Below are 15,741 nucleotides of genomic sequence, written 5' to 3' on the forward strand. Positions count from 1 at the left end.
AGATACAATTAATTTATTGGACCTATTTACCCTACAAATTTATTATTTTTTGGAAAATATGTGCATGTATTTCATGATCTTTTTCTTTTTACTGGTATATTGTCTTGATCTTAAATATTAGTATTTTCTTTTTTTAGGTGTCATTTTAAGATTATTTATTTATACAAAAACCAAATCTGTAAGACACGAATATTCAGTACCATTTGATGATAAGATTTTTTTTTTTTTTTTCATTTGGGATCGATATATTGAGAAGATATTTTTCTGATGATATATATTTTCATTTGGTACATCGATATATTGAGAAGATATTTTTCTTTTTTTGATGATATATATATTTTTCTTTCTAAGTTTTTTTTTGGTACAAGATGAGAAAGGAAGAAAGAACAAAAAAAGAAAAATTATCTAGAAAATAGAGTACAACTAGCATCTGCTAGCCAGTAGGAGATCCATTCTGTTCGGCGGAATAGTTATAGGAGAATAAATTTTTGGGTTACGAGCTCCAATCTTAGCCAAGTAGTCGGCACAGGTGTTGCCCCCCAGAGTGTATGAACCACTCTAATCCTCCAGTCTCTAGTAAGGAGGTCCTCTATGTTGTAGATAACTGCTAGAAATTTATTTAATTTAAAGTTTGCTTGAAAAATATAGAGAATGAAATAGTTTGTACGAACTACATGAATAATGATAGTTTAAGGGCCCGTTTGGTGCGCAGGATAACATAGTGACATGATAGGATATAAAACAGGATAAGGATAGGATATGATAACAGCAGGATAACAGTTATACTCAGTTATCATATCCTGTGTTTGGTGCACACAGGATAACAAACATGATAACTATTATATTTTGTTTTTAATACATACTTGCTCATAATAATATGATAAGATATATAACATATTTAATTGACAAAATTACTCTTGTAAAACAATTGTTATTTTTTTTAAAATTATTTTGTAATACTTTGAATTTAATAAATAAAAAATATAAATAAGTAATCAAATAACTTTATATAATTTAAAATAAAAATCATGAGAAAATAATCAAGTTTAATTTTTTATATGAATCATGATCAAATAAATAACTCAATAATATATACATGTTAGATAAGCCAAATAAATATATGATATATCTCATACGTAAATAATAAAACTACTATTGCAAAAGAATTATATTTAATTTTTTATAAAATTTAAATTAATATCCCTATTTATCAATTTTTTAATAATAAATTTACTTTAAAATATTGTAATTTTAGTAAAGTTTTGATTTTTTAGAATATATAAATTACAAAATTACCCCTGTGAAAAAATCACATATATATTTAAAAATTAATTATTTAATTATTTATATTTTATTAATTTTATTTTATGTATTTTAAAATATATTTTATAAAATAAACCAGTAATTTTTTTTTTCTTATCCTATCCTGCTGGTAACCCAGCTCAAATTCAGGATAAGAATTATAACTAGAGAGACAGGATAGGATAAGCTTCAGGATTAACTTATCATATCCTGCTGTATCACCAAACACTGGATTGCGGCAGGATATGATACAGTTATCCTATCCTGTCTCTTATCCTGTGCACCAAACGGGTCCTTAAAAACATTTATAGAAAGAATTATACATTACGCAAAATAAACGATAGTAAAAAAAAAAAATACACATGATGAATGTATTATTTGAAAGAAGAAAAAAAGTATTATAAACCGATCAGCCGAACCAAACCGATTAGTTTGCTTCGGATGAAAAATACTAATCACGGAATCAAACTGAAATAATAGAGATTTTATCGGTTCAAACACTTTTTTAACTAAAAAATGGTCCAAACTTAACCGATTGAGTTCAGCCCTAGCTTAATATGCACATTTAATTTGCAGATCCGTAATTGCATTTGCATGTAAACACTTTGTTGGGAAATTTTGCCTTACTTAAATTTTTATAAAGGGGACGTACAAGCTCGTAAAAAGGCTTGTTCATGTTGTTTTGCAGCTTGCGACGTGCCAGTATTTTATATATATTTCAACATTAAATTTGGGGACAACATTAAATTTGCAAAACAACATTAGGTAAATTTTAATATGGATCACTTCATCAAGTGGTCCATGGTGGACCAGTCATAAATAACATTATAACGAATACGAAATTTACAAAATTCACCGTTAGATTTAAATATTATCTTGAAGTAAATATCGACATGTAAATGATATGCAAATGAGAAGTGACATAATAACCTTACTTTTTGTTTCCTAAATAATAACCTTAAATTTATATTAAGATAAGATATTAAATAAGATGCGTTCATAATAGATATTAAATTTACCTTAAATTTACTTGATGGAGAAGACGACTTGCATGTGTTTTTTGAGTGCACAACAGTGCGATATAGCTAGCAGACAACAGTCCTTGAGATTGTCTTACACAATGATGAGTATCGATATGAGTCTGTAACTGCTCGATTTTTTGCGATTTACAATAAGGAGGATAGTGATATAGTAGCGAGTGTTGCAACATTGTTCTGGTGTATATAGCATAATCGAAACGAAAAATGTTTGGAATGAAAACAAGTGCACGCCAACTCGGGTAGGAAGGACATCTTACGTTATGTGTAGTGGGTGATTTTTCGTTAATACACAACAACAACCTTTCCGGACTTGAGTGCAACTAACATTGTATGTCAATGGACAAAACCAGACGTTGGATGGTATGATGTAATATCGACATTGGTTTTTTTGTTGACACGTGTGTGACTACTTCAACGTGTTGTTTCTGTAACCATGAATGTCGTTTTGTGGCCGCGGTCACCACATGGCAGCAGACTTTATTATCACTGTGGAGGGGGTTATTGATTTGCTTTGTGCGATGGGAGATGCATGTGCTTGAGGTTTTGCTCATGTTCAATTTGAAAGCGACTCTCAGTGGGAAATCTAGGACTTGGATTAGATCTTGTATGGGTTCTTGAGTTAACAAAATTTATGAGTTTTAGTGTCTTTTTGGGTAAATATAATCTAAATGCTATGAATTGTAAGCCTAAATTGCATTAAAATAAATTGAGTTCCGTAAATCAATTGAGATTTAAAGCATATAAGAAGTTATCCTTGTGCATTTTGTGTGTTAGCGCGCGGGTGTGTTTCTATTTTAGGCAGTGTGTTTTCTCTCTTGGAAATGAACTCCCAAAAACATCGTATGGTTCTCCTATTTATAAGAAAATTTTAAAACTTGAGTAACCATTTTCGATCTTTGCATGGATGTCACGTGTAGGACAGCTGTCCTTCGAAAATTGTTCACTCCAATCTTCATTTGCTATTTGAATATTGGTGGGAACAATTTTTATTTGGCGCGTTTGTCTTCTATCTTTATAATTTCATTGATGCATTTCGAACTCACTCATTTGACTTATGAAACTCAACTGATTTACACACGAAATCACAAAAACTAAACAAACTAGAAATGAAAAAAAATTAGCCATTATCAGAAGAAGAAAAAAAAAAGAAGAAGAAAAGATACAAAGAGAGGTGAATTAGAGAAGAGAAAAGAGAATTTATGGTTGCCTCTCAGTGCCCAATGTCATGTCATTACCGCACAAGTGACCAAATACAATTGACCACTTGACAGGATTTTGACTATGGTCATTAATTTGACCACCGACTGATCCTCTACTTATGTAACAAACTCAATTCGCAAGACAAATAGTGGATGATGATTTTCTAAAATTTATCATTCGTATAATATTCGTTATTTAAATAGCGAAAAGGATAAAATTGAAAACCGACATAGCACAAAAGAAAGGTGCCAAAAGAAAATCTAAAAAAAAAATTTACGAAGAAGGCCCAACCCAACTAATCAACCAATTGGATAAAACATATGCTCACGTGTCACACTCCTAATGGTCCAAACAACGCAAACAAAAACTCACTTATAAAACCGACAATTCCCACATCGTACAGTGACACACCACTCGCGTCACTGACTCAGTCCATCGCAGAACGAACACTGAGATCATAGAACAAAACAACACGATGGCTAAAACGACGTCGTTGCTTCTCTGTGCACTCTTTCTCTTTGGAACTCTAACTCTTATTCAGGTTTCATCTCGCTCTTTCCATTTCCCCATATACAAATTTTAATTTCTATTTTTCTTTAGCTTGATCCGATCTCAGTTTTGTAATTATTCTAATATCATGTAATTTTTTTTATAACCTAGATTTAGATTAAGATCGAGATTTTTTTTTTGTTGAAATTATGCTTGTGGAAAATTTAATTTTAATTTTTTGTTAAATTGTGAATTAATGTAGGCAAAGAAGTCGAAGGAGGATTTGAAGGAAGTGACTAACAAAGTTTTCTTTGATGTTGAGATTGATGGAAAGGCTGCAGGTATTTAAGCTTAACACTTTTTGTGTTTGTATAGAGAAATTGTAACTTTTGGTTAAGTATAAGTTGTAAGGGATTAATAGTGGGTAAATTTTGGTTAAATAAACTTGATATTTGGTTAATTGAAGTGATTTAAGGTGTTATGAGCTGAAATGGAAGTGTGTGTGTACATATTAATTCTAAATTATAAGAAGTTGTTAGAAGTTGTATAGATGAGAAAATGCAAGTGATATAAAGTCAGAAAAAAACGTAGCAAGAATTGACTTAGAATGTAGCTTGGACACTCCTTGAATTAGGCGTGTCCTGGTGTCTGACAAGCGTAGGTGCTTGACATCGACACTATAATTATATTGAATTATGTCTTTTTTTTTTCAAATTATCATCTCTGTTGTATTTGGTGTTTGTATTCGATCTTCATTGATTCAAACTCATTTGGTATATAATGGGTTCTGTTCTGATGTTGTGATTCTTGACCTTCCAGGTCGTATTGTAATTGGTCTTTTTGGGAAGACAGTTCCAAAAACCGCAGGTTAGGTTTTCAATTTTTTTGTATATTGATGCTTATGTTACATCATTAACTTTATCTAAATCCGTGTTTGATATTCCTTTTTGCAGAAAACTTCCGAGCTCTTTGCACAGGTGAGCTTGTTTATGCTGCTATTGTGTATTTATTTTTTGTCATATGATCAAAGAACTTATTTAAATCCTTTTTATGTGTTTCATCTTAAGCATAATACAGAAACAAATGAATAAATGAATTTACTCGATTGAAAAATTGATGACTATCTGTTGGCCTTAACTGGATAGGTCTACTTATATGAGCACAAACCAAGGATATGCATGTGTCATGACATAATTAAGTTTTTATGGTGGGATTATATGCTGTTATCTTGTGTCTGTTCATTGATTAATTTCTTATGTGGTGTTTGTGTTTATCTTACAAAATGAAATATGTAGTATATAATTACTAAATAATTTGACATTTTTTCTTTTATTCAATTCAAATTATTAGGTGAAAAGGGAACTGGTAAAAGTGGAAAGCCTCTTCATTACAAAGGTAGCTCATTCCATAGGATTATACCTAACTTTATGATCCAAGGTGGTGATTTTACACAAGGCAATGGTATGGGCGGAGAATCAATTTACGGAGAGAAGTTTCCAGATGAGAACTTCAAGTTAAAGCATACCGGACCAGGTAATATTCATCTTTTTTCTCTATTTTAGATGTTTACTAATCATAAATTGAAATTAATCTGTGACGGTGCTGATTTCTTATTGTCATTTTCTGTATAAACAGGAATTTTATCAATGGCAAATGCTGGTCCTGATACCAATGGTTCACAATTTTTCATTACAACTGTGACAACTAGCTGGTAATTATGTCTGTTCTCTATATCAATAATTTATTGTTGAAGAAAACACATGTTCAAATATTACATTCTACTGCTTAGAGTCTCATTTTTTCCATTTTAGTAAAGTATATTTGTAAAGCCTGATAACTTCGATCCTTCCACATCGCATACATCAATTTGTGAAGACCTGTGTTTCCTTTCACCACTATGCAGATTGTGTGGCATGACTTAAGATATATTAACACAGTCCCTTGTGATTTGTTTTGCATTTTCGTTATTAATGTGTATTTGATTTGATAGGTTGGATGGAAGGCATGTTGTTTTCGGAAAGGTGGTTTCGGGAATGGATGTTGTTTACAAGATTGAAGCTGAAGGAAACCAAAGTGGAACTCCCAAGAGCAAGGTTGTGATTGCTGATAGTGGTGAACTACCTCTATAAATGCATCCTCCATATCTCAACAAGGATTCGTGTTGAAGATGTTTGAGTTTTCATTTCCTTTCCACCTACAGGACTATATATCTTTTACAAGCATGTGCTATTATGTCAACAGTTAGTTCTGTCTTTATGATAATTTAGAAGATGAATTTCCAATTAATGATAAAAGAGAACAAATGGCATTTGTTTTTTTTTTTAAGAAGCAAAAAAAAAAGGCATTTGTTAACATGAAATTTGTAGAAGGAAATCCAATTATACAGGCAGTGGAGTAAATTTGGATTGGTTGCATCCCAAATATGCATGTAAGGGAGGAAGCCTTTTGCTCAAGTCATATCCAAGCATGTTTAGTTTCATTTTGGGAGGATTTAAAATTGATTTAACATATTTGAATGGCCAAGGGCCTGTTTATTTCAACGGATTTTTTCTTTGTATTTTTTAAAATAGATTTTCTAAAACTGATTTTCAAAATATTAAAAGTTTTATGTTGAGTAAGCATGAATTAAGAAGAAACTATTAATTCACTTTCTTTGTATATAGAAAATCAGTTTTAGCTCAATTATACTTGGCTCAATTAGGTGCTTCATGTTGAGCATATAACTTCATTTAGGTGTTAAAAATATTTTGTGAGCATATCCTATTGATGTTCAAAATTCAAATGGTATTTGTATTGTGTATATAGGTAAAGACAATAATTATAAATGATGTATGAAAAACACTTGCTAACAAAGAGAATGAAAGTCAAGTAAGAATACAATTTTAGAAGGTAAGTCTGGTTTCAAACACAATATGGCATATAGGGAGTAGGGACAATACTCTTGTAGTATCAAATCTTAACTACCCTCTGGCCTAGTCTTGGTGGCCTCCCATGTGCACTGGTGGTATTTTCTATGCTTGAGGGACAAAGCCTTGACCAAGGTCATATCCAAGCATGTTTTAGTTTCACTTTGGGAGGATTTAAAATTAATTTTAACATATTTGAATAATGTTACATGTATAAGAAAACTACAAAGGATTTATCAAAAAAAGAAGAGAAGAAAACTACAAAGGAATTCAACAAGAGATAGTTACTCCCAAAACATCAGTTATAAGAAAACTACTAATTTGAGTTTGACATGACTCAAAACATCATAGTGTAACTCACATCCAATATTTGCTAACGCGTTTGCACACTGATTTGTTTCACAATAAGAATGATAAACCTCCACCTCCCAATCTAACTCAAATAAGGTTCTTATCCTCCTTAGGCGGATTCGGAGGTAGATTAAACCTTATTCTCCTTAGGCGTCCGAATTCAACCTTATCCACCCTTGCTTAGGCGGATTCGGAGGTAGATTAAAATCATCGTCATGAGTTGCTTTGTTATGCCGATACCACAAGTTGTGACATGCAACTGCCCAAAAATCTTTCCATCTAATGCTAGCATCCCAACCCAAGTTCACACTGGAAGTTAAACTTGATCCATTGTTGTAGCTCACACGAGAAAAAATCATCTCTAGCTTCAAACCTCAACACATTTAACCACAAGGACATAACCAAAGAACAATCCCTCATGGCATGTATTAGAGTTTTCTCTACGTCACCACAATAGGATCAGCTACATCCTCATCCTTGCCATTAATTCTAACTTGAATTTAGAATCTATAACTATTGACTCCAATCTTAACTTCTGCATTTAAATTCATCGTTCAACTCATATAAATAATTTAATTTTAACTAATTTTTAATTAAAGGACTCTTATGCAAATGAAATTAAATGACTTTCTTATATCCGGGGTGTTGTGAAAGGAAAATAAACAAGCAATTTTGAAAAATTTAATGGTTTTTGTTTCTTCAATTGTAAAATGATGTTTGGGGAAGGTGTTCTAGTTTGACTATGCTTGTGTGAAATGTAGTTGTTTAGAAGGAATGGCTCTTGATCTTCCTTGAGGAGCTCGTATAAGTGCTTTTGAGCCATTAAACAGAAATGTTGAGGAGGTTTGTTTGAAGTTAGTTTTGGAATGGAGTGGAAATAGCTTAGGAACTTTTGTTAGCATTATCCTTCAATAAATCCCTTAACTCAAATAAGTTGCAATCTCATATGGAAGACATGAGCAACTGAGCAAGAATAGACCAGGCCGAACTAAGTTTTACAGGACCACAAACTTGTCGAAAAATCAAGGTCTAACCCTAGTCTATTATGAGTCATAAATTTATATTTAGACTAGAGCCTAACGTTTTGCAAAGTCCAAGTATAATTTGTCAGCATACTTAAAAACATATTTCATGCCTTTAATTAAAGAGTTTAAATATTGTAACATTTCCTTAAATACACCAAAGGAGTTACTAATAGACCAATATGTTATTTTGCTATTTGACACGCGGTATTTTATAGAATTTAACTTTATTATAATCATATTTCAATTCTCATTTATAATAATACATTTAAATATGCAAACAAATTAATGTAGACTAATATGTTCAAATTGCTGAAAAATTTAGTAAATTTACTCCCTCCGTCTCAAAATATAAAATCTATTTGACTACTACACATATAATGCACAATTTTAATCAATAATATTCTTTAATTTTCTATTAGTAAAAATTATAAAAACTTGATATTTTAAAAATACTCATCGAAACGAATCAAACAAGATCTTAGATGTTAATATTTACATCTATATATATTATTAAAAAAACATAGTCAAAGCAAGATAAATGAATAATACATTTAATCAAAGTAGTTTTTATATAATGGGACGGAGGGAGTATAATTTATAAATCTTAGCAAAAACATTTATTATGATCTATAGCTTGATCTTTTTAAGCTAAATAAACTTTTATAAAAACTTTATCATTCTTTATTAAAAAAAGGGAAAAATAGTCCAACTTGAATCTAATGTAGGCTAGATCGTAGACGTCTATCGGTTGGCCTAACCCATCTTCATTCCATAGTGGCGATGCATTGGTTCTATTGCTTGAGCCAAAAAGAACCCGGATTAAACTTAGAACTCAGGCACCAGCAGCGCTTGTGAAAAAATCCGAACATAGATATGGGATGATTGCTCTACATCCACTGTACCATTACATTAACATGTTGATCCTTCGGGTAAGCCAACCACCATTGCGCAAACAAACCAGTATGCACAATTATCAACACAACATGTTGTGTTGAGAAATTAGAAAAAAAGAAAGGAACCAGAAAATTTAAAACTAAAAATAGATATTCATATCCATATCCATATCCATGTATGTACAAACAACACTGATAACATCTTATAGGCAATTAGCCTACTCTGGGAATGAAATTCTAGACAAACAATTTTTAGATAAAAGTAGAGTTAAATGATCTAATACGATATGATACATCCTAAGTGTGCCAAGATCTAAGTCGCTTCGTGTTGCAACAAACAAAGAGCTTAGACACCTAATGTATATGTCAATGTCACAGCTCTAATTTATAACTTCATTCCAAGTTACTAATCTAAAGTTGGTACAAACAGTTAATGAACCTGCAATTAGCTTATATGCAATAAGCTCACTCAATCACCATCGGGATCACTGTCGGTGTCCAGAAAGCTGAACTCTCTCAATCCGTCTAGTTTGATCAACACAGTTCCTCGGTTCTCTTCTTTCCATTCAATTGACTCTTCATCTAAAAGTTTAGTAACCTGTATCAAGCAAATCATAAGGAATCGCCATTTAGAAACAACTATGTTCCCTTCAAAAAAGGCATAATGATCAAAAGTTTCTAGGATTTAAGAAAGTAACATAATTCATCAAATATAAAACATTAGTCAAAATCATTGTAACAAGTTTTGAAAGGTTAGGCCGATGTGTATATGTACATCACACATTATGTTGCACTATATGTAAGAGGATAAAGATTTGTATCGATGGCGGTGGATTGAAACGTACCGATTGTTTCAGCTTGGACTTTCCAAAGCCGTGTGATCCACATCCTGTGATGACCCTGATCATCTGGACAGCTAAAGCAGAAATAAAAAGACAATCAGAAAAAAGCAAGAAAATGAAAACACGGTTGAATAAGCAATGCCATTTTAGTCGGAACTTGAGAAAATGTGAAAAGCTAGATCCTTAGAAAATGCTTACAAGGAACATATGATCCAAACAGAAGGTGAAGTTTCAGCATTCTCATTGCTGGTTTCACGTGCTGCCCGTGCAAATCAATAGTTATCACATTTTCTATATCCTTGTTTCTGCATACCACTAACAATAGATTAAAACAAGCAATAATACAAAATGGATAAGGAAATGTGAAAAGGGAAATTCTCCGATTTGGGGAATTCTTAACAGACCTAGCAACAAATATGTCATGGCTTGCCTTAGTGTCTGCTTTCTGAGCTATTTTAGTTTTTTCTTTACCCTAATCACACATAGAAATAGTTGGCATTATATAACAAGGTAGCTCATCCTAAAGGATCAAAGAAATATAGGTATTCGATGTATAAACCACCACAAATAAATGTAGTTAATGTTTCGCCCCAAAGGTCTGTTTGGACTGGCATATTTAAGGTTGTCTGCAGGCATAAGTATTTGTGAGACTGTTTGGGAGAGCTTACGGAAATAGAATATGACATGTTTATAAGTTTTTTTCAACATATTTCAATAAGCTCTCCATTATAACTTATGAACACACATTTTAACGATTTCATGGAAAATACCACAGATGAAGAGATAATAATATAATAGATTATTATAAACAATCATCCGAACGATTGTGTGCAAAACAATGTATCATGTTTTTAACACACAATCACCTTTTTTTTTTTCTTCCTAAGAACAAACCTGGTCAGAAAGATATGCAGCATATCCCCGATCTCCTTTGGTATATGCAGTTGCAGCCTGCAATATTATGTCGACTTTGTCATGTACTCTCAACTGACATCTGAACTCCAAATCAAACTAGCTTGAAAAACAGAAAGTTAAAATCGAAGGAAAAGGCAAAATATAAACGTACTTTCTGAAAGTAACATTTCACTGAATCCCACTCCTGTCGTGCACCTTCCCTAAATGCATGATATTCCTCTCCTTTAGCTACAAACCAGGAAAATACAATAAGTGAACAAACAGTCATTTTCAATTTGATAACATCAATGAAATCATCCAATTCATGCATTCGAAAAGAAAGTTAATCCAAGAAAACTCAATAAATGTGAATATTGAAGTAAATTCACTATTATGATTTGATGGAACTTGCCTTTTCCTCATTTTTTGACGAATAAAAGAATTTATTAGATGATTGAGTATTCAACAGATTCATAAAAATCAACATTTGCAATTACTGCAGATCAGATAACTAGTGTTGAATAAAAAACTGGAACCACCACGACGGCACAAATAAATGAATATAGTTTAAGAACAAGATGCAAGCAAAAGGATTTCAAAATTGTCATACTGTAAGCACTCTGCTGAGTTTCTGCAACATTTGGACAACCACCAAAACCAGGTCCCAAAGACTGCATTTTCTTTGCTATGTTTCTCCAATCCATGGTACCTTTGTCGTGTACAGAGCTTTTGGGAATGTTAAACAAGGAGTCTAACACCTTTTGAGGAAGTTCTGACTTTGTACATCCTGGGCTAATATGAGGATTAGCTTTAGAACTAGTGAGGACCTCCGCATAATTCCTAAAACCAATAAACAACTAAGCTAGTCGAGTTAGGTTCTATATACCAATATCCTTGATTAGAAGGAAGTTGAGATTCAAATACAAAATCATAAATATTGTTGTTTTTTGTCATTGTTGCTGTTATTTCGGTGCAATCGTGAATACTGATTAATGAGGTTTGAACCAATAGTTATAACCACATGAAAACAAATCTTATGGTAATTTATTTGTAAAAATGTGCATACAAGAGTATGCATAAAAAATTATCCCAATCTTGCTCCCATCCCTATTAAATCATTTATCAAAATTGTTTCTTTTGTAGGAAGGACGTAACAAGACGGAGAGAAAATGCGAAGATAAAGCCATATTATATCAACACTGTTAATATGGCAGCATAATATATAAACATAAATACATTGACATTATTTACCTGCCATAAGATCCCAGACCCCATATATTATCAGGAAAGTCGCCTTCCGATGAAAGGGATGTGCTATCTGATCTTCTATCTATCAACTATGACAAAATTTGACAATCAATACTGTGTACTGTGAGTACGTAGATAGAGAAGTGAAAATTACATCCAACAATAAACAATCCAATCCAAAATTAAGCACTTGGTTAACTATTTCAGAAGAGAACGAGTGACCGATTAAATGTTAAAACCGGAGTAAATTTGAAAACAGTAATGAAAAAAAAAAAAAATCTATACCAACACTTACTCTATCATTACGATCATAATCAACAAGGAATCCTGTACCATCCATGTTGTTATCTACTCCGAAATCAGAATTTCTATCATTACTGGATCGTTCATTGGCAGCTAAGTCAAGCAATACATCCAAGGCCTGGACAATCATAATCATAGCTATTCATATTACAAAAGTAGTACAACTTGATTTGATCAGTGTAGAATTCTAAAACACCTAAGAAGATGCAATGCAAATTAAGAAGCCCGGATACATAGTACGATATAACATAGATATGGGAATATTTTTAAAATCGACACGGACAAGACATGTCAAACTACATAGTAATTACACACACACACACACCAAAAAAAAAAGTGTGAGCATAACAGCAGCAATAAGGGAGAGTGAGAAGAGCAACGATAACAAGGCAAATAATGAGGAACAGTTACAAAACTTTGCAGTTCAGAACACTACAATGCTACAACCATAGTAACTCCACAGATGGGCGAAAGAGTAAGTGCTAAAAGGGATCAAATACAGAAATAACTCAGCAACAGTGTGTACATGCTAACCAGAGCAAAAATTACCCAGCAGTGTGTACAATTCCAAACCCTGGATGGTGAAGAGAAGCAATGGAATGAGCGAAACGTATGTTTGTGGTACATATGATGTAAGGGAAACAAATAGTGAAAAGGGTAAAAAGTAAGTAAAAAAACCACTCTCAATGATGTGTCGTATACGGCCACAGGCGACAATGTAAATATGATGTGCTTTGGTGTCGGACACCAATACTTATTTATAAGTATCCGGACTTCATAGAAAATAAGTTACTACAAATCTGCAACACCATAACTATCCAATTGCATAAAAATCTATCCATGAAATTAAAAGAAGGTACAACCTGAATAACCTTAGGTAATTACCTATGCATGGAAAAACAAAATAGCAGATTAGCAGTATCATACAGACACAGAACACGGGCAAATAATAAGAATTGAGAATAATATACAAACATCAAGCAAGGATTCATCTGAAGTACAATTTCAGACTTCAATATACCTTTTCAACATCATATCCACATTGACCTGCATACAAAGAAAAATTCCAAGGTCAAGCAACAAACCAAAAAAAAAAAAAAAATTGCTCAAAACAAATATTATAATTAAGAACACCATGAACTAGTATAAACTGTCTTGCTTTTGAGCATAAGCAAAAACCAAAAGTAATACCATAGCACTTTAATGATAAGAATAAGTTTCTAGTTCCACATAAAATCCAAACACCAAAAATAAAAGTTTCTCCCAACTAAGTGGAATGAACTACATACATCAAATAACATCATATAGTCCTATCATGAATCCAAATTCTTAACCATTTCACATGTGGTTTTCTTTGATCTCCCTCTATCTCCATCAATTTATAATCTCCTTATCTCTCTCTCATATGACTTGAAACATAGATAATAATGTTTGAAACAAAACTAAAAAGACAATAAATGTATTTTGGAAGACATTACATCAAACAGTTGAAGTACAAAATCAAAAACATAAATCAATAAACTAAAATATTTGTAAAACCTCTACTAAAAAAATTTCTACTTTTCTATAGCAAACAAATCAAAAACCTGAAAATGAAAACCACAAAACAAAAACAAAAACCCAAATACTCACAAAGAACATCTCTAACAACACCCAAGTTAAGGTCAGAATCATTTCCAAGCATGGAATAAAGGAACTGTTCAGCTTCTTCCTTATCAACAACTTCATTTCCAAACCTTTTCTTCCTACCAGTATTCCTTCTCACATATTCATTTCCTAAAATCGTTGAAACAGTTCCAGTAGCAGCAACAATTTTCTTCTTCTGCTTAACCCCTTTAAAACCACCAACATCATTTCCACAAATCTGGTCAACAAACCCATCTGAAGAACCAGAAGTTGAAGCCAAATCCAACCCAGAAGAAGAAGAACCACCACCACCACTACCACTATTGCTACACGAAGAAGATTCAAAATAAGAAGATGATGATGATGAAGAAAATGGGTCATCAATATTTTCAACCAAACCTCTCCTTAAGATCTCAGAAGCATTATGAGGATCACCCTTTGCAATATCATAAGCAATAACAGCTTCTTCCATTGAAGTTAATGAAAAAGCTTCAACCAATGATTGTAAAATTAGGTTTTTTGTTGTGTCTTGTTCATCTTTTTGAATAACCCCTTTGGATTCTTTGTTGTTTTGTTCAACCTTTTTGGGTGGTTTTTGCTTCTTCTTTTTTCGTGAGTTTTTCATGATTTGAAAGAGAAAATGGGATCTGAGATTTAGAGGAAAACTGGGTCGGAGATTAATTGAGATTTTGGAGAAGGAATCGTTGATGGGAGTTGTTGAGGAAATGTCATGAGAGAATCTCCATGGTTGACGAGAAAACCAATAATGTATAGTAATAATAAATATAACTGACAATTAAAAAACAAATATAATAATAATTTATCTATCTATAAAAAATTAAAAACAAAACCGTTTATTTTAGTTTTTATTCAGATTATTTAAGTTAGTTTTTGTTTATTGTAAAAAAAAAAAGGTTAATTTTTGTTTATCTTTTTTTGAATCTTATCTTTTATCTTATCTTTTATTTAGATTATTGTAATTATTATTGAGAAAGTTTTGTTTTTTTTAAGCTAGTAGTATTACTTACTTAGTATGATTTTATCTTTTGAGAAAAAAGGGGCAGGCGAAGAAAAATATCTTTAGAAATAAAGGAAAATGCATAATTAATTACTGTTAATTTTACAAGAATTTAATTTATATGTACCGTCGGTGTAATTTTATTTTGCACATGCGTCCAATAATATACCGACACATCATGTATGGTAATTAAAAACACATGATGTGTCACGTTCATTAAATGATGTGGCAACGTGTTATTGAATGCATGTGTAAAAAAAATTACACCGACGGTGCACAACAATTAAACTCTATTTTACAATGATGTTTGATAAAATCCAAGTATATTTGCGGTTTATTTTTTGAATCGTGCAATTTTTTATTTGGATTTATATAATATAAGCAGACAGTCTAAAAACATTTTTAGTCCCTTCTTCTTTAGAAAAAAAAATTCATATTTTTGACACATCATATTATTAATTAAATTTAAAAAATAAAAAACTGTAACCGCTTTACTAAAAAATTGTTTTATTTTTTCACTCACTTTGTTTCTCATCTTCTTCATACGTGTTTACTTCCTTCAATTTCATTTTAACCGGTTATTTGACATCATCATTTTTTTCTT

The 15,741-nt window shown here is 31.8% G+C and overlaps 2 protein-coding genes across 2 annotated transcripts; one reads left to right on the plus strand and one right to left on the minus strand.

Annotated features, from left to right (window-relative positions):
- Nucleotides 1–3,925: 3,925 nt before the first annotated feature.
- On the plus strand, nucleotides 3,926–6,528 carry LOC123915653 (peptidyl-prolyl cis-trans isomerase CYP20-1). The gene is made up of 7 exons (XM_045966851.1): nucleotides 3,926–4,083; nucleotides 4,294–4,372; nucleotides 4,851–4,898; nucleotides 4,985–5,008; nucleotides 5,382–5,564; nucleotides 5,667–5,742; nucleotides 6,022–6,528. Exons 1-7 carry the CDS (start codon nucleotides 4,018–4,020, stop codon nucleotides 6,158–6,160), a joined length of 615 nt encoding a protein of 204 aa, XP_045822807.1. The 5' UTR covers nucleotides 3,926–4,017; the 3' UTR covers nucleotides 6,161–6,528.
- A 2,811-nt stretch (nucleotides 6,529–9,339) lies between these two features.
- Nucleotides 9,340–14,888, minus strand: LOC123912840 (SMR domain-containing protein At5g58720). Its single transcript, XM_045963417.1, has 11 exons — nucleotides 14,126–14,888; nucleotides 13,515–13,540; nucleotides 12,486–12,611; nucleotides 12,194–12,279; nucleotides 11,553–11,782; nucleotides 11,115–11,191; nucleotides 10,943–10,999; nucleotides 10,453–10,520; nucleotides 10,247–10,353; nucleotides 10,052–10,122; nucleotides 9,340–9,804 (listed from the first exon to the last, which is right to left on the minus strand). Exons 1-11 carry the CDS (start codon nucleotides 14,742–14,744, stop codon nucleotides 9,676–9,678), a joined length of 1,596 nt encoding a protein of 531 aa, XP_045819373.1. The 5' UTR covers nucleotides 14,745–14,888; the 3' UTR covers nucleotides 9,340–9,675.
- Nucleotides 14,889–15,741: the final 853 nt, after the last annotated feature.

Source organism: Trifolium pratense, linkage group LG3, assembly GCF_020283565.1.
Source record: "Trifolium pratense cultivar HEN17-A07 linkage group LG3, ARS_RC_1.1, whole genome shotgun sequence".
Lineage (NCBI taxonomy): Eukaryota > Viridiplantae > Streptophyta > Magnoliopsida > Fabales > Fabaceae > Trifolium > Trifolium pratense.

Excerpts from the sequence above, each read along its gene's own strand:
- LOC123915653 (XM_045966851.1), top strand. The coding sequence starts at position 4,018 with ATGGCTAAAACGACGTCGTTGCTTCTCTGTGCACTCTTTCTCTTTGGA. Across the intron at positions 4,373-4,850 it reads GATTGATGGAAAGGCTGCAG|GTCGTATTGTAATTGGTCTT; the intron begins GTATTTAAGCTT and ends TTGACCTTCCAG. Across the intron at positions 5,743-6,021 it reads ACAACTGTGACAACTAGCTG|GTTGGATGGAAGGCATGTTG; the intron begins GTAATTATGTCT and ends TTGATTTGATAG.
- LOC123912840 (XM_045963417.1), bottom strand. The coding sequence starts at position 14,744 with ATGAAAAACTCACGAAAAAAGAAGAAGCAAAAACCACCCAAAAAGGTT. Across the intron at positions 11,192-11,552 it reads AACTCAGCAGAGTGCTTACA|CTAAAGGAGAGGAATATCAT; the intron begins GTATGACAATTT and ends CCTGGTTTGTAG. Across the intron at positions 10,123-10,246 it reads GTTTGGATCATATGTTCCTT|CTGTCCAGATGATCAGGGTC; the intron begins GTAAGCATTTTC and ends TTTCTGCTTTAG.